The following is a 20594-nucleotide window of genomic DNA, read 5'->3' as shown; positions in this document are numbered from 1 at the left end:
GCTATGCCAGACTGGTTGGAGAGGAAGTCTGGGATGATCGTACGTGCCCTTCCTGTAGGTTAGACAATCGGGCGTCCACGTTCCTCGCCACGGATCGTATCTCGTGGGGCGGAAGCGACTATCGACCTGTGCTTATTCTTCCCTGACTAATTGTGATTTCGAGAACGTCGAGCTCGTTATAACGTTGACAGCAAATTGGATTTAGTAAGGACCATGGTGTCAAGTCTTGCAAGAAAGTACTCAGCGAATGGCCTACGTCGACTGAAATGTTTCTGTCTATCCAAGGCACACCCGTCGAGCGCTGAGTAATTCTCGAGGCGGTTTCGAACCAAAACCTCCGACGCCGAGGTCGAGCGATGACAACCGCCCCTCACTTCACGCTCAACCCTCTCCAACATTTAGTTCCCAAGCCCACACAGGTTTGTGAATTTTCACGATCCAAGGAAGGCCACTCGAGGGTTAGACATTTCTATCCTCGAACTGCGTTCGGCGTCACCGGGCGTGCGAGCCTAACAATTTTGAGATTGTCATCTGTCCTGGAAGAGAGCTTATGGCCAACATAAGTCGAAATCCACAAACTGGGCTATTAGTTCCAGAAATCCCGAGCCACCGGGTGGTTCTCCAGATCTTGACAGCCTTGTGTGTCCCACGGGGAAGGTGGCCAAGCTAACGTTGATAGGTCGAAGTGGTCTCGGAGATGGCGTACTTCTGGGAGCATGAATCGTAAAGCTGGATTAGTAAAGACACTGAAGTGTCCGTGGACAATCCAGAGGAATGTCAGCGAGTCGAATGGCCCAGAAAGCTGAGCACAAAACTTGATACGATGAGCGCTGGCTAGTTCGCGTCTGAATACCTCTTTGGTGAACTTGTTCGAGTCAATTGACTCCCGAGACCCTCAACATAACAAGAAGCAGCAAAAAAAATATGTAGGCTTCAGGTACAGTCACAAATCATCTCGTCCCATCCAATGTGAGAGTGAAAGAACGAGGACAAGTAGAAGGAAGTGGGGGGGGGGGGGTGGAAGGATGAAGATCGGTCAACCGTCCCAATTGTTGTTGAGTTGTTCAAGGTCTGTGTTTTGTGGAAATTAAATGATGTTCAGGCAGTACTGCAACACCCCGGATTGGCGTAGGTGGCCGGCCTGATTGCTGCACAGACCAACACACCACCGCTGGAGGCGGCCGGGGCAGGCAGACCCGCTGCAAGCCTTCTAGATCGTTGACGGTGAATGTGCCCGTCTAGGCAAAGCTTGCAGTTCCTGCGGAAAACAGCTCGCTAGAAATGTCTTGGTAGAGCTCTAGGTTGGGCTGAACCGAACGAGGGGTTAGTTGTGGAGGTGCCGCCACAGATGAGTCGGGCGAGCCAGTTGGTGGTTCCTGGAGAGAAAGCTAGAGGAGCTCTTTGCCAATGGGCAGCGCCTTACGAACACAGTAGACATATCCATATTCGCGGCTGCGCCGTGGGGAATTGTCGACAACAGAACGGACGTTATCCTGCCTATGGGCGCCAGGATTGTTTCTTGTCCACTTTCTCCTTGACTGGAAGGTAGAATACAATGGGAGAAGGAAGAACAAGGCCTCGCAGAGACAGTCACTCGTACTTGATCGTATTCAAGCGGGCGCTCTTCAGGCCAGGAGATTCTTAGGAGGGCGTCTTTCCTGGCAAGCGATGTAAATATTGACGTTGTTCGGGGACCGTGGAGAAGTTGGGCGCAGTTTCCAGGATCTCGATACGGTGACAGACGATGATCGACGCTGATCTACGGATACTCCGAGCGATTAACATAGCATGTCTCCGCTGAACGCAAAGACTTGAACTCAAACGGCGGAGGACCGAAGCTCTAGAAGAGTCGCACGGGAGGGTGCTGGGACCCCGGGGACCTTTGGGTGTGGCCTCTCGAATGCTCCCCTGTCCCTATGATGATACTCTAACTGACATGTGCGGGAAACCTGGAGGAACCCTGTCGTGCCTGTCTTGCCCTGGCACGTCTACACAGCAAGTTGCCGGCATGACATTGACCCAGATGGACCTAGACGAAGGACCTGAAGTTTCCCTTTGCTTCAGGGCAGATCCGAGGCCGGCCATCCAATGTTTTGACACTTTGGTCGTCGTCCTGTGTTTTTGTCTGAGAGCGTGACCCTCGGACAAACTGTGGCTAAAAATGGAGCTTTCATCTGACGCGAGATCCGTCCGGTGTTCTCCTCAGCGGCGGGTAACGGTGGGGGCGATCTTGGGAGATATTCCTTCGACATGTTTGACCGAGCTGCCAAATCATTCGGATATGCTTTGCAGAAAGTAACTCGGTCCAAAGGGAAGGGAAGAGGATCATGTATCACTGACAAGTGGCAACTGACTAGAACGAGCAAGAGGCGAAACAGGCAACTGGCAACCCAAAATGGGCAGCGAAGGGTGTTGGCGCTGGAGAAAGAACGAGCGCACTTTTAGATCCTATTAATGGCTCGTCATAGCCAGAGTTGGTTCAAGTTGGAACCCGCAGGGCCCGAACGCCTTCTACAACACCACTTAGGTACTTGAGGCAGATAATAGCAGCCAGTGTTTCTTACCCAAATAGGCGAGATTTTTGTGGATCTATCCCATTTGATCCAATTAAAGCTCTTAAACGGCCAATTTTCCGGAAATTACCCTATCGTCGCCCTATATCTTCCGTCTTCACTTTTCCACGGTCGCCAACAGGGCGTGGAGCAGGCTCGCGGAAGTCTCAAGCATGTTCGTCTTTCGGACAGGACGCAAGCCACGGCTCTCGACAAGGCCCTCGAAAGACGACTCTCTTACGGAGTCTCGGCTACTTTATTTTTGTCGCCTTGGGATCAGGCCGCGCACTGGGAGTCTGGAACAGCAAACCCGTCCACCCATCCCAGGCGGACTTTGTCGACTTGGACGTTGCATGGTACCTGCATTAGCGCCAGGTTTTGTTCCTGAATCCTGACTTGATTGGCACTCGGCTGGTGACACCGGTCGGTCAGCCGTCAGCACCGGCTGCCGCGGTCACAAGTGAGTTGGCAAATAGGTCTGAATGCATGGCGCGTCCGCTCGACTACTGCGAAGATCACGACAAGGGTCTGGCAGAGCGTCTTACTTCGTACAATCAAATGTAAGGAAGATACGGAGTACGACTGGCCAAGCTGGCCAAGCTGGCAGACGGAAGGCGGCCTGGAATCTCGGATCACGGCTGCGCGTCAAGCCAAGACTCCCCTCCCCGCCCTTGAGCAAGTGTGGGATCGACCGGCATGTCGGAAAGAGCGATGCGTACATGTATCCGTACGTCCATTGGCAGCCCGGCCGCTGGTTGATGGTTGATTGACCCGCTGAAATTACTCAAGCTTACCTTGACTCTGTTTCTTGAGGTGGGCTAGAGTCATCTCATCTCTCGTCCGAACTCCTTGCAGTTTCGGAGCGGTTCAATCGGTCGCGATTAGGATCAAGGACCGATTCGCACGCAAGGAGTTTCCAAAGGGTGTTTCCGAACAACAATGATGAAGCAAAACACAGATGAACAACGAATGATCAGATTAGGCAAAGCAAGCGCTTGCTGGTCAGTCATCTCGTGGCTCTACGGTACACAGCATTCGTACACTCGTGACTCCCTAGGTACCGGTAGTAATGCCCACTCTGAGTGGTCACTCGGGTCCGAGTGGGGCAAAAGATAAATGAATCCCACACCTCAATTCCCACGCTTCAAGGTCTGTCCCCTTTGTGTGCATATCCTAAGGAACGGATACGGTACCATGCCATCCTCTTTCACACACCCCCTTGATTTCATCCCGCTTCCACCCAGACTTAGCCATTTTCGAGGATACGTACCGCCTTGGAATCAACTTCTAGCCAGTCTATTCGACTTCTCTTTTGCTTTTCCTGTTTCCCACCCTCGGCCAAGGAGGTTAAGCCGCTTACCTAGTCTGCCCGACCTATTCTAGACTGCCAAAGCCACCAGTACCAGCGAAGGAAACGCAAAAAAACGCACAAGCGCATACTACGCATACACACCCGGTCTTACCCCTTTCCCGTCCGTCCACGCAAGTCATCCACCATGGCCTTTTCTTCGTGTTTACCTACTGCCCTCGTTACCAAGAACCCGTTCGCATAGCCCCCTTCTGATTCGTCTAAAATGAAATAAGCTGGTCAGTGAATGGCCAAAGGGAACAGAAACCAGCCCCACTGTTGAGCCATGGATAAGGTAGCGCCCATGTTAGCAGGAGACCGGGGGAAGGGCGGCGTGTGCTCTCTTTCGCCCTCTCGGTCCAGCTCCTCTTCTCATCTCCAGGCCCAGGAGATACGGTACTCCACCCATCATGACCGGGCGAGGGTCCTGTCCCTGAACCATCCCATTTCCTTACTGCAAGCCAGGGCCCAAGGTAGCACAGGCACTCTTGCAATCCACAGTCGACACTAAGCTGCTCCGTAGTGTAGAGCCCAGTGTCCACCACCCCAGTTCCCATGTCGTGTTGTTCATCTCTGTATATAAGTCCATTTCCTCCAGGCTATCCCGTTTCCCGCTTCCCTTCCCTCCTCACCCACACTCACTCATTCAGTGCCGACCCAGACTTTTTAGTCGCTTTCACTCGTTAACCCAACCACCTAATCCTCAACCCGCAACTACAACTCTCTCGAGTCTTAATACCAAGTTCTCCTCCCCCCCAAAAAAACAACCGTCAAAATGAAGTTCTCCGCCGCCGCCCTTGTCCTCGCCGCCGCCGGCGCCATGGCCCACAAGAACGTCACCTACGTCACTGAGGTCGTCACTGCCTACACCACCTACTGCCCTGCTGCCACTGTCATCACCCACGGTGGCAAGACCTACAACATCACCGCGGTATGTCGAACTCAGAAGGTGGACGGGATGGTCTCGAAGGGTTTCGGGGGGTCGCCGGCCAAGCGCCGGCTTCGATGCTCCCCGGAACTCTGGGACTCCTTAACATTCACCTCTAAACCCTCCATCTCGATACCAAGCTAACACTTTCCAGGCCACCACCCTGACCATCACTGACTGCCCCTGCACTGTCACGAAGCCCGTCATCACCTCCTCCATCGTCAAGTGCGAGAACTGCGCCGCCCCCACCCAGAACGGCACCTTCCCCATCGCCACTCCCGTCCTCAGCAAGACCGTCGCTGGCACCGCTGCCATCACCCCCACCAAGCCCGTCTCCGTCCCTACCGCCGGTGCTGGCAAGGCCGCTGCCCTCTCCGGCGCCGGTCTGGCTGGTGTCCTTGGATTCGCCGCTTTCGTCCTCTAAATCAATCTTCACGTCTCGCCATCCACGTCTCCCCCTACGATCTTTGACGTACGATAATGTCTTCATTTTCGTGGGGAGCCTACGACACCTAATGACTGGAGCGCGGTTGTGACCATCCACCAAGTAACCGACTGGATGGGATTTTTTTACGGGGTGGAGTTTGGGGAGTCTCCTTGGATAGGAGAGCTTGGGAATGGCCCCAAGACGACGGAGGAAGAGAAACGACTACGCCCACAGAATACCCGGTACATTTTCTTGCCTGCATGGCGCCATGGAGTTTTCTTTTCACGGAACGTCCAAGCCATGCAGTAAAACCAAACCTGTCAATACTGCAACTTCTTGTACTTGCTTTGCGAACCCCGCCCACCCAATAACGGTTTTTATATGGCTCGGTATTCCCGTCAAAATCGCCAATTTGAGGATCATATCCGTGTGTGTTTGCGGTACATACCATCCTCTTTCGTCTTTTTCGAGAGACTTCAAAATGGGAATACAATGTGACCATGATGGGGTAATTTTTGCTGTCTTCCTCTTCCTCGCGGCAGAATAACCTGTTTGAACCAATTCACATCATATTCTTCTCTCGTCTAACATGGAAATCTTTGCTCACGTATCTCGCTCACCACTGTCGGAAATATGGTCACCCTTTCGTGTAGGCCTTTGTATTATTGAGAATCCTTATATCAGCGGACGAACGCTGTGATTCCACTATCTCGTGAAAATAAGTGGCAGAATGCGTTATGGTTCCACATACATCTTTGGTTGTCTTTCCCCAGAGGTATTGAACTCGGGGGGAAAAAAACATTCCTGGATGATCAATTTTGGTCCGACCAGTGGAACAATCCGAGGAGGAAACACCAAAGTTTCTGGGCTTGAAACCTAATCTACCTGGATGGAAAAAAGAGTTTCCAGCTCTTTCCCATTCTGAACGTGTATGAGGTTCAAGACATTCCGCATAGTTTTGACCGTAGCCCGTTTGAGGTTGGAGCGGGGACGCCTATCTGCGTTAGTATAGTGCGAGAGTATTGTCACGTTGTCGGAAGCCTTCTTTGGCAAACGGTTGTACCAAATTGGTCCAAGACATGGAAAGACACCGGAATGGATAGTCTGGCAATAGCGCGGAGTTTAATGGCGAAAGTCCAGAGGTTTGAAGGATACGATTTCTGGCGATAGAGAGATACCAGATGGAGACGGAGAGAGAATAGGGGGTTCGTACGCGTACATCGGCGTCATTTCGCTTGAGCTGGACAAGGTCATTCGTGTTGAAAACCTGCGTGAAGAGGACTTCGTGTGTGTGCGTGAGTGTCTTGGACAGAGGGCGCAGTCCCGCATACCTACTCTGGATCGAGTGTTCTGCTTGGTTTCCCCTTTTGCGCCGCAGCCGTGCCGCATTCCTTGTGCCTTGAGCGCATACGAGAAACAATTCTTTCTTGGGGTCTTAGGAGAGGCGCGGCCTCCCAGCCAAGAGGAAGAGGGAGGGGGCGGAATAGGCTGTTCAATCCGTTGGAAAGACGGCGAGCTGAGAGCTGGGCGGATGTGGGTGACCCTTGTAGCTGCAGCCCGCCTGACAGACCGCCCCTCGGGGCTGAGATGATGCTTTCCTGTGTTGTTGTTGCATCCAGATCGATTAAGGTTGTTTAGTTTGCTGGTTGTTTTGTGTTTTCAGCAGACCATGGAAAAGAACTTTACTGTGTGAGGGATAGGGGGGAGTCCCGTCGGGACAGGTGTGGTGGCGCTGCGCCGTACCTGCATCTTGCAGCGCTTGGGCGCTTCTGTAGCGGTGACGGTTCGGGCCCGGATTGGGCGGGATGAGGACGCACACACGCTGGCCGTGGTAGATTTATGGATCTTTGTACATATTGTCGATGAGCTGGAACTGGAACTGGAACGTACCTCAGAGTAAGGTAGGTACCCAAGGTAGTGCAGCTGATGACTCCAGGCGTATGGGTCAGCGATACCGCTTTAAGATCACGATGGACAATACAGTCAGCTGAAAATAGAAGCTTTGGAATGAGGGTGAAGCGCATTCTCAACGACAAGGAATTGTGAGCGCCAGAGGAATGGGAGAGTCCGACTCAAGATAGAGGAGCAGAAAGAGACATACGTGCCACCTACGGACAATATCCGTACCTACCTAGTTATTTCCTATGCGCACTCCCCACCAACCTATAGCTTTAGAGTCATATCACTCTAGAAGAATCGATAGCCCCGTAAATATGCAAATTTGCATGGATGCAAACACCGGCTCAAGCGAGATTAACAACCCATCTTGGCCTCGCTGCGCCGATCGCCATGAATCGAATTTCCACGAATGCATAGAGCACATGGATTGTCGTCCAGGATCTTCGGAGGATAAGAGGCAATAAATGCTCTGTAGATGACGGATATGGATAACATTCACAGTAAGGCCCAAAAAGAGACAGGGCCATAGGGAGTTGTCACTGCTTGTCGTTTAAAGCTTGGCGCCCGGGGGGCGAGATCTTCATTGTCAATCCCCCAGGCTGGGCCTTTCAGTTTCGTTTCCCCGCTGCTCACCTTCCATACGCAGCATGAGCGTTTTTCTCCAACCTACGGATATTCTTCCCGGATCTTAGAGGGTGTGGAGTCCGGCGACAGCCGGCTGAGCCGGAGCGGTTTGTGGAGCCATGCCGCTTGAACCGTTGGCTCGAACGGTTTCGCATGTTGACTCTCGCTCTTCGCCGTGCAGACTACGGAGTAACTCGTAGTGGACAAGATGAATGTTTCGGGGCTCACTTGCGACTGCCGGTCGAATGAAATTCCGGAGCGAGTGGGTTGGACTTTCAATAGTGGACTATGATAGCAAGGTGAGGGCCAGTCTTGGAGAAGATTGTGGTGAGCAGCAACGAGGCGTCATTTCTACTTGCTTTCGCCACAATGAAGCTGGCTGCCAAGGCTTCTCTTCTTTTCTCTGTCTCATTCATGGGCAATTATGGAGGCAGTCATAGGGTGTGTTGCTGAATTGACTGGGTCCTTCGGTTGAGTTGCTACAGCACCGACAGTCCTTGGGGTTTCCTTATCAATAGGTACTCATACACTGAACTGAGCTTCGGATTACTTGCGGGGATTTCCACCTGACAAACTCAATTGCGCAGCCAGAGCAGGCCATCGGCAAGCCTACGTGACGTATGGGTCTAGCGGGGAGCCGAGTGGGACCGTCACAAGTCTCTGGGGAAACGGTCTCGATCACTTCATCCCCAATATCTTCAGTGAGAATTGATGAAGCATTGGCCTCAAATCTAGGCTACTTACCTGGTGAGTAGGGACATTGGCGAGGAGATATGAGGTGTGCCAGAGAAATTCACATTCAATGAGTTCAATCACGCATTTACGATACATCCAGTAGCGAGCTTCTTGATGTATTGCTGTGTATCTACTCTCATCCCTACGAGCGTTCCTTGACCATTTCAGACAATCACCAGCCTTGCCCAACTCCTAACAGGATAAGAGAAAGCAACAAGCTACAGGCGGAGACAAGCAAGGTGACACAGATCAACTCCGTGGGGTCCCCTCCCGATGGAAGAAGCCAAGATTGGTTGGCGATGTCGGCGTGGTCGGCAATGACGGTCGGTCCCTTTACCCCGGGTCAACGGAATGCGGGGAAGGTGCCTCCTCAACCCCAAGACGAGCCAGCCAACGCACCAAGATGAGAGGGCACGTCAACTGCTGCTGCAAGGATAGAGCTCTCTCGTATTTCAACACCGTCCCAACCCCCAAACTTCCAGCCGCCCGATCATTTTAGAGAGCCGAGGCCGAGAGGATTCATATAATACCCCACGGTCATGTCTCTGTAGCTTCAATGCAATTTAAACTTTTACCATCTCCAGTCGTAATCTGACCAGCAAGTTGTCTTATTTTCTCACGGCCAAAGACAATCACCACTCACTCGGCAAAGCAAACGCGCAAGCTGCTGCCAGTATGGACAACTTACACCCTCAAGACGAGGTCTTGCGTCACTCCCTTGAGGACCCTGAATCCTTCTGGGCTCACCAGGCCGAACATCTTCACTGGCACAAGAAGCCCTCTTCGACATTGAAAGTCACCAAGAAGACGCTCAAGAGCGGCGTCACCCACAACTCCTGGGAATGGTTCCCGGACGGTGAGATTTCAACCTGCTTCAACTGCGTAGACCGCCACGTTCACGATGGTAGGGGTGACGCCCCGGCGATATACTACGATAGTCCTGTCACGAACACCAAGCAGACCCTCACATACAAGCAGCTACTCGACGAGGTTGAGGTATTTGCCGGAGCGCTAAGGGAAGAGGGAGTGAAGAAGGGCGATGTCGTCTTGGTTTATAGTAAGCATCATTCCCTTCACACAAAGAAGACGGAGTGAGTTCTTGGTACCAAGCTCACCCCGTGTTCAGTGCCTATGATCCCCGCGGCATTGATAGGCATCCTCGCCGTCAGTCGCCTGGGAGCCATCCACGCCGTTGTTTTTGGTGGGTTTGCACCGGCCGCCCTCGCACAGCGTATAGAAGCCTCTCAGCCCGTAGCCATACTGACGGCGTCGTGCGGCATCGACGGCAACAAGCCGCCGATGAGCTATAAACCGCTCGTTGAGGAAGCCTGCCAAATCTCCAAGCACAAGCCTGACAAGGTGATTGTATGGCAGCGCGAGCAGATCCGGTGGAACCCCATCAAGAGGAATGACGGCGAGAGGAACTGGCAGAGCATCGTAAAGAGCTGTCGTGCGAGGGGCGTCAGGGCCGAGTGCGTTCCCGTCAAGTCAACGGATCCAATCTACATTATACACACATCGGGGACGACAGGGTCGCCGAAGGGCGTGTTGAGGGATGCTGCGGGGCACGCTGTCGGACTGCATCTTTCCATCAGTTACCTATTCAACATTCACGGCCCGGGATGTGTTTCGTTCACAGCATCAGATATTGGATGGGTACGTCCCATGAAGCTTCCGACGAAAAGTCAGATTCTGACATATGATTATATAGGTGGTAGGGCACAGCTACATTGCATATGCCCCCTTATTTACGGGCGCCGCAACGGTTCTCTACGAGGGCAAGCCTGTCGGCACACCGGATGCATCGACCTTCTGGCGCATCGTGGAAGAGTATAAGGTCAACACCATGTTTACGGCACCGACGGCTCTCCGTGCCATCAAGCGTGACGATCCCGAAAACAAGTTTTTCCAGCAGATAGGAGAGCGTGGCGGCCTTCGGACGCTCAAGGGACTCTTCTTGGCGGGTGAGCGGTCCGAGCCGGCAATCATTACCATGTATCAGGAGCTCCTCGAAACCTACGGCGCCGTCGACGCCCACGTTGTGGATAACTGGTGGTCGACGGAGGCTGGTTCGCCCATTACGGGGAGGGCTCTCGTGCCTCATGCCGGGAAAGACCGAAGTACGGATGTCCGTGATCACCCTCCTCCCAAGATCAAGCCGGGCAGCGCCGGGAAGGCCATGCCCGGCTTCGACGTCCGCATCGTAGACGACGACGGCAAGGAGGTCCCCAGAGGCACTATGGGAAACATCGTCCTCGGGCTGCCGCTTGCCCCAACGGCTTTCAGAACACTATGGCAGGACGAAGAGCGGTTCTACAAGGGCTATCTCAAGCGTTTCGACGGGAAGTGGCTGGATACGGGAGACGCAGGATACATCGACGTCGAAGGTTACGTCAACGTCATGTCTCGCAACGACGACGTGCTCAACGTCAGCGCCCACCGGCTGTCAAGTGGTAAGAAGACTTGTGACCCCCCCACCTCACATCCGCTCCAGTAGATTCACGGAACTAACAAACAACAAAAGGCGGGCTCGAACAAGCCATCACATCCCACCCTCTCGTCGCCGAAGCCTGCGTGGTGGGAATACCGGACGCGCTCAAAGGCCAGCTACCCTTCGCCTTCGTCACGCTCTCGACACCTGAGCACCCGAACTCGGCGGTGCCGGACGCGAAGCTCGCTGACGAGATCAACGCGCTCGTGCGGTCGCAGGTCGGTGCCATCGCCACGCTGGGCGGGCTCATCCAGGGGAAAGGGATGATTCCCAAGACGCGCAGCGGCAAGACGTTGCGACGCGTTCTGAGGGAGTTGTTGGAGAACGCCGTGCACCAGGAGTTTGAAAAGGAGGTCCAGGTGCCGAGCACGGTTGAGGACGCGGGCGCGGTGGATGTTGCGAGGGAGAAGGTTAAGGAGTATTGGGAGGTTAGGGGGGACGGGCATAAGAGTACGGAGGCTAGGGCGAAGTTGTAGATGTTGGGACGTGTCACTTGAGGCAAGAGAACCCTGTCTATGGGTGTCCTCATTCATTTTAGCAATGCGATCTTTCAGTTTTGAGAATTACGTATCTAGACGTGTTTATCTAAGGTAGGGAATACTTTACACAAAACTCATTGCGATATTATCGTGTCTGACGATTGACATGTAGAGCTACGGTAGGGAACAGCAGAGAGTAGGAGCAGACGCCATATTGCGATCCTAGGGGACTGGAGAAGGAGAGCAAAGTCCATATTCTTCCAAAATACCAGTAGATGCTAACTGAAGCTACCTTGTGGATTAGATGCATAGATGCCTTTGTATTAGCGGGCCTGTTTTTATTACCGAATAATCACCATCGATGGGCTGGAAAATGCTTAACCTATAGAGGATATTAACAACTGGCACTCGCGAGTGTTATCAAGTTCTGCCCACTCGAGTTATGGAGGTACATTATGTCGCCACATTGTTTCATGAAAGACTCATTCCATAAGATTTCAATGATATAGGGAAACCAGTTGTCATGATATCTTCCCAACCTCCCTTGAACAAAACTACAGAAACATAATTACATCTCGATATTGTTGTATATTTAGCCATTGGCTTTAAGGACATGCGGAAATACCAGGACTTCATCCCATCTCCGTGGTTCATGTCCACTACGGATGTAGCCCTCATTGGCAGCCTTCTCTTGAGCTCAGGGGGAATACGAGACGTGCAACCCCGACCTTGGGATTCTAATCATCAGTCAAGCCCCATAGCCAGGACTCATCCAATGAAGCCAAGAAAGCCTGGTTCGACTTACCATCTACCGCCCCATGCGATTACTATTGACGACGACGGCCGTCGTGCGACATGAAGCCGTCGCTGCAAAGCGACACGCGCCCGCAGGATGGATGGTACGACAAAAACCGAGAACCATCGCCTCGTATCCACGATCGACTTGGTCACACCCCTCGCCCTAGGCCTCGTCATGGTCAGCTTGTGCGACAGATAGAAACTGTATCTTATCAACGTACCAAAAATCCTACGTGCCCATGACGGGAAGACGAGGCTCGAGGAGACCTGGTACCCGTACCGAGTCGCGGCCGTCGTATCATGTTTGCTCACAAGCCGTCGGACGTGTAACAGTATCCAAAGCTAGGCGGCTGTTTCTTATTCGGTCTGCGGGAAATGTGCTCTTGGTCTGTTGAGATGAGAGACACGGGATGTCATCTACGGAAGGTCGACGGGGAGAAGTGTCCGCAGGCATGTTGAATATGATCTCCATAAGCGACGTGGTATTGGTGATTATGAAGTTCTAAGTGGAATAGCCAGTAAGAAGAGTAGTCCCCAACCAACGCCTCGTATGCTGAACAGTGACATACCCCCCGATGTACACCTGGTATCGTTGTACCTGCAGCTCTGATCCTGTTTTCGCCCATGCAAGTGACCACCAATGCAATATCTGATAACCGACCTTGTTCGTATACGCTATTAAAGTTTCACTGAAAGAACGAAGCACCTCAACTTGCTGGCCCAATAGGAGATCCCGTGGGGGGTTGCCTCCCATACATCCCATAGACACTTCGTTGGCCCTCTCTCGCGACTTTCAGGGGAGCAAAGCGTGCTTCAGGCAACCGGCTTCCCACCTTGAGGCTCTCCATAACCCTGCGGTAGTATTAGCATACGCCAGTCCGGATAAGCAGGACAGACAGGGAGAGAGGGGAAAGGGACACACCATTCAACTCCAACGTACTTGACGGCAGACCCGCTGATCCTGCGAATCTCCTTCTCAAGTTTGCCACCCGCAAGCCCTCCGCCGGCTCCGGCGCCTACGCCTGCCGGCCTCCCGACAATGACATGCGTGACCTGCCTCCGCCCGAGGTGTATAGACATGCGCGCACCGTTCTCGACCAAGACGCGCTTGAGTCGGTGGTCCGAGATGATGGGATGCGTGCTCCCGTTGACGTAAACCGTGACGCCCTCGAACAGTCCCCTGCCAGCCGTCCTCCTCGCCTCAGCTTCCTCGTCCTCCTTCCGCCGGGCTTCCATGACCTCCTCCTCGCTCTTCACGTTTCCACCCGCAACAGCAGATATGCTAGACGTCGTGGAGCCGGTCTCGGAGACGGACGAGCCGCTCCTCATCAGCCCCGGCCGCGCCAACATGTCCGCCACGCTCATCTTCGCCCTCGCCTTGACGTCCTTGGGCACCACCATCTTCAACTTTTCGTCAAAGTCCTCGCTCCCGGCGCCGTACGTGTCACTCATGCGGGCACCGCCAGCGTGGCCGCCCGCAAACTGCTCCGAGAGCTTGCGGGCGCGGCTGGCTCTCCATCCTGTCGTCCCGCCCGGGGTGTTGTCCGGACGTTGATGGCCGGTGGCACTCGAGTTGTACGGATCAAAGGTGTTGCCGAACCGCGGCTTTGCGGCTGGCGGAAGAGAGGTCCTCTCCGGCGAAGGCATCGCAATTGGATACCCCGCGCGTACAGAGTACTGTTGTGCAAAAAAAAAATGTTTTCTTTTTCCCACCCTTTGCTAGGATGCGAGGTGTGAACGGCGCCGTAATGCAAGGCGCATGCGCGTTGAGCATGCAATATCGTTCAGGTCCACACTGTAGGAACGTTGAATCATAATGCTGGATTTCGCCTCTAGTTTCTCCACGAGCAAAACAAAGGGGTGCCTCTTTTGTCAATGATGCGCGAATCACGCGGCGCCGCAGGTTAGAAAGTCCTAAGCGCATTTACATCAAGGTCGATCCAGGCACGTACCGTCGCGGGGTCACATGACCAAGTCTCACCGAGAGCCACCGACACTCACCTGGTTCACCATGGGTCCTCTTAGTCACCCACAGACAGCATCCTGGGCACTTACACGCCTAAACTCACTTCACATCTCATCAAGCTTCCTTCCATACATGGAGGGAAGGTGTAGAGACAGAGACATCTGGCGAAAGCTTCCCGAGTAAGGCGAAGCTAAGCCCAAGTGCCGTTCCAGGGCCGAGCTGCCTACTGCTCCGCCTGCCATGATGCAAGAGCCGCAACAGCGTCGGCGCACCGATGTTTCCCCAACCGGATCCCGTCATTCCCAAATCCCAAAAATGCATGTGCACGTCAGTGTCCCCCCTGGAACCTTCTCTTTGCAAAGACCGAACGCTTCAAACCTCAGGGGACCTTTCACCTCACCTTCAACCTCTCAACCTCCTGCAGGTACCGACATCAGGCCTAAACACCGGATCAGACACATAGACACACCCTCCCTCTGTCTCTCTGTCTCTCTCTTCCCCTCCCCCAAACAAGCGACATGCTTCTCGCCTACAAGGTAACCCACGAGCCCTCGGAACTGGAATCGGGACGGTCAGTGTGGAGGGGGGGGGGGGCTGTGAAGAAGGTCACATCTTGCTCGATCTTGGAATACCGGTCAGCAAGGGCCCAATCACTCCTCCGCGCCTCTGTCTGACGACTTTCGGAACGCTCAGTCAGGACGTTGCTGAGGTCTGGGCCCGGCAGATGCGAGTGCGAAATCCAGCTCTGGGCCTTTTTTGTTCTTCAGTGCAGAGTACCACGAATCTGCTGTCGTCGTTGTCTTCTTGTCGAGTGCGTCTCTGACCCGGATGCCGCTCACTTCACACACCCAACATACGGCTCAACAGAAGGCTATTCCTATACCTTGTGGGAATGATATCGCCAACCATACGTATTGGGCACATACGCCCGGAAGAGACGACAACAGACTTCCGCCCTTTGGGTCCTCAGTCCCATCGCCGGGGGTCCTTGGTGCGGCGAGAAATAAAGCCATCCAATCGGCCTCAAAAGTTGTAAGCGGTGGCAGCGCTTCCCCCACAGACGCCAGTCATGCACATCACGACCAGTCATTGGCCGAAGGTTGCACCTTGACTGGGAAAAAAAGCTTGCACAGCCGATATTGGCTGCTTCACATTTGCGCCGTAGCTCCCCCGCCAACATCCATATCCGGCGGGCCTCGAGAGGTGACAAAAAAAGGCGAAAGAAAAAGCTTGGTATCCAAGCTCCCTCCAAGAAAGGTGCACCCAGCTTCCGGACCCGAATTGACTTGCATCGCCAAACCTGCCGCGCGGCGGGAGGCGGGAAACACCAAACCAAAAGGCCGTCTCATGCGCCCCGGACCTGGCCTGGCACATTCTCCAGACTCGGGGACTCCCATGTCTGCCATCTATGCCTCCACCACTGCACGCACATGCGCCTGCATTTGCAAATCGATCCAAGAGAATGCAGCTTCCTCACCCGCTAACCTTTCTTCCCTCCTGATCCTCCAGGTCAACCCTTGGAAATGCAGAGAGTAAAAAGCCAGGCGGTGCTCCGTCAGATGTATAACACACCCATCTAATCATGCCGTACCAGCAGTTCATGCACGATGCCCGCTGCACCGCTGCCCACAGCACCACCTTGCCTGACAACCTACTTTCCGAGCCTCCTCTCTTCCCGCCGCCGTGTTTCGCGGCTAGCCTTGGGCGGGGCAAGGCTGGAGCGAGGTGAGGGAGCATCGATGCGATGCGCCGGGCCCTGCCACGGCGGCATGGCCTGGCCTGCCGTCTCTCCTGCATCAAACCACCAACATGCCATTCGGTGAAAACTCTGAGAAATGACGAGACGACGACAAGTCACATACGTACTGGGAAAAGAAAGATGGAGTCGACAAGACGGACGCCGAGGCTTGCATATTCTGCGCGTTATACGCGCTGCATTCTTCAACGCTTCGCTGCGCGATGATGCACCGCCCTCTTTCCAATACGTAATTACATCTCGGACAGCTGACTACTTCAACGGTCGACCTCGTCATTGTCGGAATAAAAGGCAAGACAAGACACAAGGAGACGAGACAGCCTGGTCATACCAGTCATTGCAGGGTGGTGCCGGGATACCCACGAGGAAGCAAGACAGTCTGCGTAGCGAGGTAATCAAAAAAAGTCAATCTCGCACCGCCGAGCCCCAAGCTCCCTTTTCCCGCCCGTATCTCATGTGATATCAATCAGGGACGTCAGGGACGAGCACAGGGGTCAAGAAGGAGGGGGCGCACCGTTTCAAGCGTCCCAGTTTCTATCCCGACTTGACGATTCATCCGGTGTCCAAGGTCGACATGACAGCGCCACTTACAAGCAGACAGCAAGGAGACACGGAGAGAGATGTAGAAAGGACATCAGCACGAGCGCGCAGAGACAAAGGTCCACGTCACGCTCGTTTGAACCCGTCCTTGACAGTTACATGATCTGCCCAGCATGCGCCTGCTTGCTGCGCGGCCCAGGTGCGCATAAGCCATTTCACGACACCTGCTCTGTTTCCCGAGGAGGCTCCTCCGTCAGGCTCCTATGAAAACCTCGTACTCCGTAGTGTACGGATGCTCCTGCCAGGAGGGCGAGCGAGAGTTCCCAGGGCTCCTCTGTGATCCGTGATCTCGCCGCCGCCACCCCATGTTTGAGCAGCATGCATACCCGTACGCGCATGCAGGCAATCGTACCCCTTTCGCTTTCCGGGGGTGGGAGGGGAGGGAGAGCTTGTGGTGCCTTGCTTGCCCTGCTTGCCCTGCTTGCCCGGGGCTTGCCCTGCCTGTGCCTGCAAAACAAGACCTAATCACCTTCCTGGCCTGGCCAAGTCGAGACTCGAGACTGGTGTGTGTTTACGTCTATCCGTACCTAGCCATCCGCCTTTGCTTCGCCTCGCCTCGCCTCGCGCGGCCGAACGAGGTCGTGACAAGCGGACGCGACAAGCGAGCGGGGGAGTCAACACTCTCGACGGGGTGGGTGTCCTCGAAAAGAGGCCGGCTAGAACCGATCCCGACTTGGCCAATCTTTGGTTGGTGCTGTCATAATTTATTGTATCCGCCACCTTCCTGGCTCACACCGGTCGTGTGCCAGACAGAAAGGTTGCGTGTCTCGTCTCGGGAGCTAAATCAAGATGGAGAGAGAGAGAGAGAAAGAAAGGGCCGCTAGACATTATACCTCACACCCTCCCGTGTACATTTTGGGGTCCAGAGAGGGAAAAGGACGCACTGATGGGAGAAGTGGGTGGCTGGGCGGGCTGGGTTTGGCTGGTCTCTAGTGTAAACTGCCGCCCGTCTACTGCTCTACTATTGTACGTACCGGGAACCTTTCAAAAGACTGTGCGCGGCACAACACGAACAAGGAGGTGGGCGGCTGTCAGAAGTCTAACTACGCCGAGGTTATCAATTGTATAGTTTAGTCAAGTTTTTGAGTTTTGAGTCTTTTTTTCTTCTCTCTCTCTTAAGCCGACGTACCCAACTACCCAAAAAGGTAGAGTACAGCCGTTCCATGTGGTCCCTGATGGGCAGAAAAAATTCTGCTGTCGAACAAAGTAAATCTTGGTCTTTTGCAGACTAGGGGAAACACGAGGTGGGCAGGGCAGAAGGTTATGGAGAGATGGGAAGAGGGAGCGTGGGAAAACAAGAGGTCGAGAAACAAAGCCGGAGTTGTGCACAAGGGGATTGTCCCAACAATGGAAAACAGATCTCACAACGCCTCTCTCTCTCTCTCTCTCTCTTTCTCTCTGGCTGTCCGTCTGTCTGTTAGCTCTCTGCTAGCTCTCTGCTGGCTGTCTCTGTGTCTCTGCCTCCAAAGGCAAGGGCCGCTGCATTGCCTTGCCTTACAGATGGATACATGCTGCTGGATTGCCACCAAGCCAAGTACGGATTCATTAGTACGGTACGCCTCCTCTTGCTTCCGCTGCTGCTGCTGCTGCTGCTGCTGCTGCGACGGGCACATGATGCGAATCATACTTGCATTCAGAAGGCTGGAACCAGCCAAGCGAGTAATTATGCCACCGAATTTCCTGCTTGCCATCAGTCCGGGGCGTCTTGCTTTCTTTTCCATATTGCCATGTTTCCCGGCCATGTTTCTCCCGGTACCTTGCTCAACGACTCTGAGACCTTTTCAATAGCAGATGCATCGTTGTGTCGTAGCAGTGGCAAAGGCTTTTCAATCTGATGTATTCGTACTTTTTTCCGTACTCTTTTCGCCGTCGACGGTCGCGGTCAGCCTTTTCAGCTTTGTTTAGCACAGTGGATTAAGGTAGACCCCCCCCCCCCCCCTTTTCCCCCCCTTTTTCCCCGCCCCGCGGGGCCCCCCCCCTCCCCCCCCCCCGCTCCACCACACCTCACACCACCCCCGCGTCCACCCCCCTCCTCCCCACCTTCCCCCCCCTCCCCCCCCCCGGGGGGCCCGCCCCCCCCCCCCCCCTTCTCCTCCCCTTCATCCCCAAGACGGGAGGCTCCAGAACTTCCCTCCGCTCGAAAAAAAAAAAAGATAAACGACGAGGATGAGACGCACTATTCTGTCATACTGCGGCATCTCCCTGCACGTACGGTAATCTCTCGTTCTTTTTCCTTCTTGTTCCCGTTTTTTGTTTTTCCTTCACCCCCTACCCCCCCTCCCATCACCTCCACCCATACAACACCTCAGCCCTTAACGACCTTGCCAGCAAGCTGGCGCGTGTAAATCTGACATGTTACCACCCGAGACGCGGTGGCGGCGAGGGCACATCTTTGCCCACAGACGCTTCTCTCACGCGCGCAAGGGGGAGGGGGGCGCGGCCATTTCGTCCCTCGGTCCACCCTCCCCAGCCATCCTTCCATCTCTAGCCGCACAGGGTATAATTCACTACCAACTACCCTACCACGGTCGATGCCAGGTAAGCCAGGCAGGCAAACAGGCAGATTTCCAGATGTTGGGGGCAGGAAATTGAGCGAGGGCGTGAGGAAAGGGAGGGAGGGGGGAGGGGAGAATAAAGTGGAAATTGGGGTTGCGAATGTAACGCGGGCTTAACAGGCGAGGTCTTCCGCCCATCGCCGCCCGCCCGCTCCCTCCTAGTCACTTGTGTGCAGCGGCCAAAGGAGAAACCTCACGCCAGCCTGTTGGGGACAAGCAAGACAAGGTTGAAGGAAGGATGCGCACCTGGCGGCCAGTTTTGGCGACCGCAAAACCCGGAATTTTATCGCCGTTAATAACGCAACGAGCAGCAATCGGCTGCTGCTGCGGCGGCGCCGGCCACTTGCTTGATCGAGAAGAAAGGTCGGAAGGAGATGCGAGGAGTGTGTGAGTGACTTAGTGTGTATACGGATATGACTAGGTATGTGTATCCGTATGCGTGGCCCGAGGCTCGCGGGTGGGAGGGAGATGTTCCCGACAGCGTCAAAAGGAACCGCCCGACCTTCACCTTCACCTACTCTGTAGATGTATCCGTAGATACAGAGCCCGTCCTGTCTCAAACGTGCCCGTGGAATGATGCAAACGTGGTCCTTGCCTCTTCAACCAGTAGGTTTGTGCGACCGTTGCACACATGTCCTGACGCACGCTGTTTTCTCCGTGCAGTAGCAGCCGTCGTTGAAACTGCGTCGTCGTCCCCCTCCCTCCTCCGGGGCGCCGAGTTGTGAGGAGGAAGAACGAGGGGTGCCAAGCAAACAAGCAAGCCAACATCGTGAATTCGCAAGACGATTGCCGCGCGCGCAGCTCTTTGCACAACGCAGCAGTGCAGGACAGGCTAGGGCAGGGCTCCCGCGAGCTGCCGTCGCCGCCACCGCCGCTGCTGCTGCTGTCGTGGACACTAATGTAAGACATGTCGATTTCCCATCAGATCTTCCCACGATACACATGCGAGGCTACGGGAAGCGCGCAGCTATCCCGACACATGCACAGGACGGAAGGCGGCCGGCGGGGTGAGGCACCGCTGCTCCTCTGAGGGAGGGAGGGGGCCAGAAGCACCTGGGACATGACCCTGGGTCAGGATAGGTCGTGGTAAATTTGGCCATGGCCGATCGTGAGAGTACAGACGGACAGGCTACACCAGCCGTGCTGGACCTGTGTCGTTGGATCGTGGACCGTGGATCTTTGGGGGGGAGGGGGCCGGGGCGCGTTGGGGGGGGGGTGGGTACGTGTCTGTACGTGGAGCGGGGCGTGTGCTGGTGGTGGGTGTATTGCGTTGACGCTTTGGATTTTGGCGTGGCGGGTGGTGGGGGGGCGTGAGAGTCTTAGTACTTACCTGTCGGCCGATGCCTTCCAGGTGCACAACTACCTAGTATATATCATGGTAAGGGGCAGAAGCGTGGTCTTACCAGGCTCCGCGGCGGGTGGACGACGCCAAGCAA

General features: G+C 54.6%; 4 protein-coding genes across 4 annotated transcripts; 3 read left to right on the top strand and 1 right to left on the bottom strand.

The window, feature by feature from the left end:
• Positions 1-4675: 4675 nt before the first annotated feature.
• CORC01_13140 (mmc protein) lies at positions 4676-5252 on the top strand (the record flags this gene model as incomplete). The annotated part of the gene is made up of 2 exons (XM_022624757.1): positions 4676-4831; positions 4983-5252. The coding sequence occupies 2 exons, from the start codon at positions 4676-4678 to the stop codon at positions 5250-5252; spliced, it is 426 nt and encodes a 141-aa protein (XP_022468716.1).
• Positions 5253-9188: 3936 nt separating this feature from the next.
• CORC01_13139 (AMP-binding enzyme) lies at positions 9189-11480 on the top strand (the record flags this gene model as incomplete). The annotated part of the gene is made up of 4 exons (XM_022624756.1): positions 9189-9570; positions 9640-10169; positions 10225-10966; positions 11038-11480. 4 exons carry the CDS (start codon positions 9189-9191, stop codon positions 11478-11480), a joined length of 2097 nt encoding a protein of 698 aa, XP_022468715.1.
• A 1508-nt stretch (positions 11481-12988) lies between these two features.
• CORC01_13138 (BRCA1 C Terminus domain-containing protein) lies at positions 12989-13928 on the bottom strand (the record flags this gene model as incomplete). Its single annotated transcript, XM_022624755.1, has 2 exons — positions 12989-13133; positions 13222-13928. 2 exons carry the CDS (start codon positions 13926-13928, stop codon positions 12989-12991), a joined length of 852 nt encoding a protein of 283 aa, XP_022468714.1.
• A 5027-nt stretch (positions 13929-18955) lies between these two features.
• On the top strand, positions 18956-20188 carry CORC01_13137 (uncharacterized protein; the record flags this gene model as incomplete). Its single annotated transcript, XM_022624754.1, has 5 exons — positions 18956-19141; positions 19470-19545; positions 19822-19879; positions 19960-20058; positions 20146-20188. The coding sequence occupies 5 exons, from the start codon at positions 18956-18958 to the stop codon at positions 20186-20188; spliced, it is 462 nt and encodes a 153-aa protein (XP_022468713.1).
• Between the last annotated feature and the right edge of the window lie 406 nt (positions 20189-20594).

This window comes from Colletotrichum orchidophilum (genome assembly GCF_001831195.1).
Source record: "Colletotrichum orchidophilum strain IMI 309357 chromosome Unknown Scaffold_180.1, whole genome shotgun sequence".
Taxonomy (NCBI): domain Eukaryota; kingdom Fungi; phylum Ascomycota; class Sordariomycetes; order Glomerellales; family Glomerellaceae; genus Colletotrichum; species Colletotrichum orchidophilum.
Note: the sequence above shows the minus strand (reverse complement) of the source record. Positions and strands in the feature narration are given on the sequence as shown.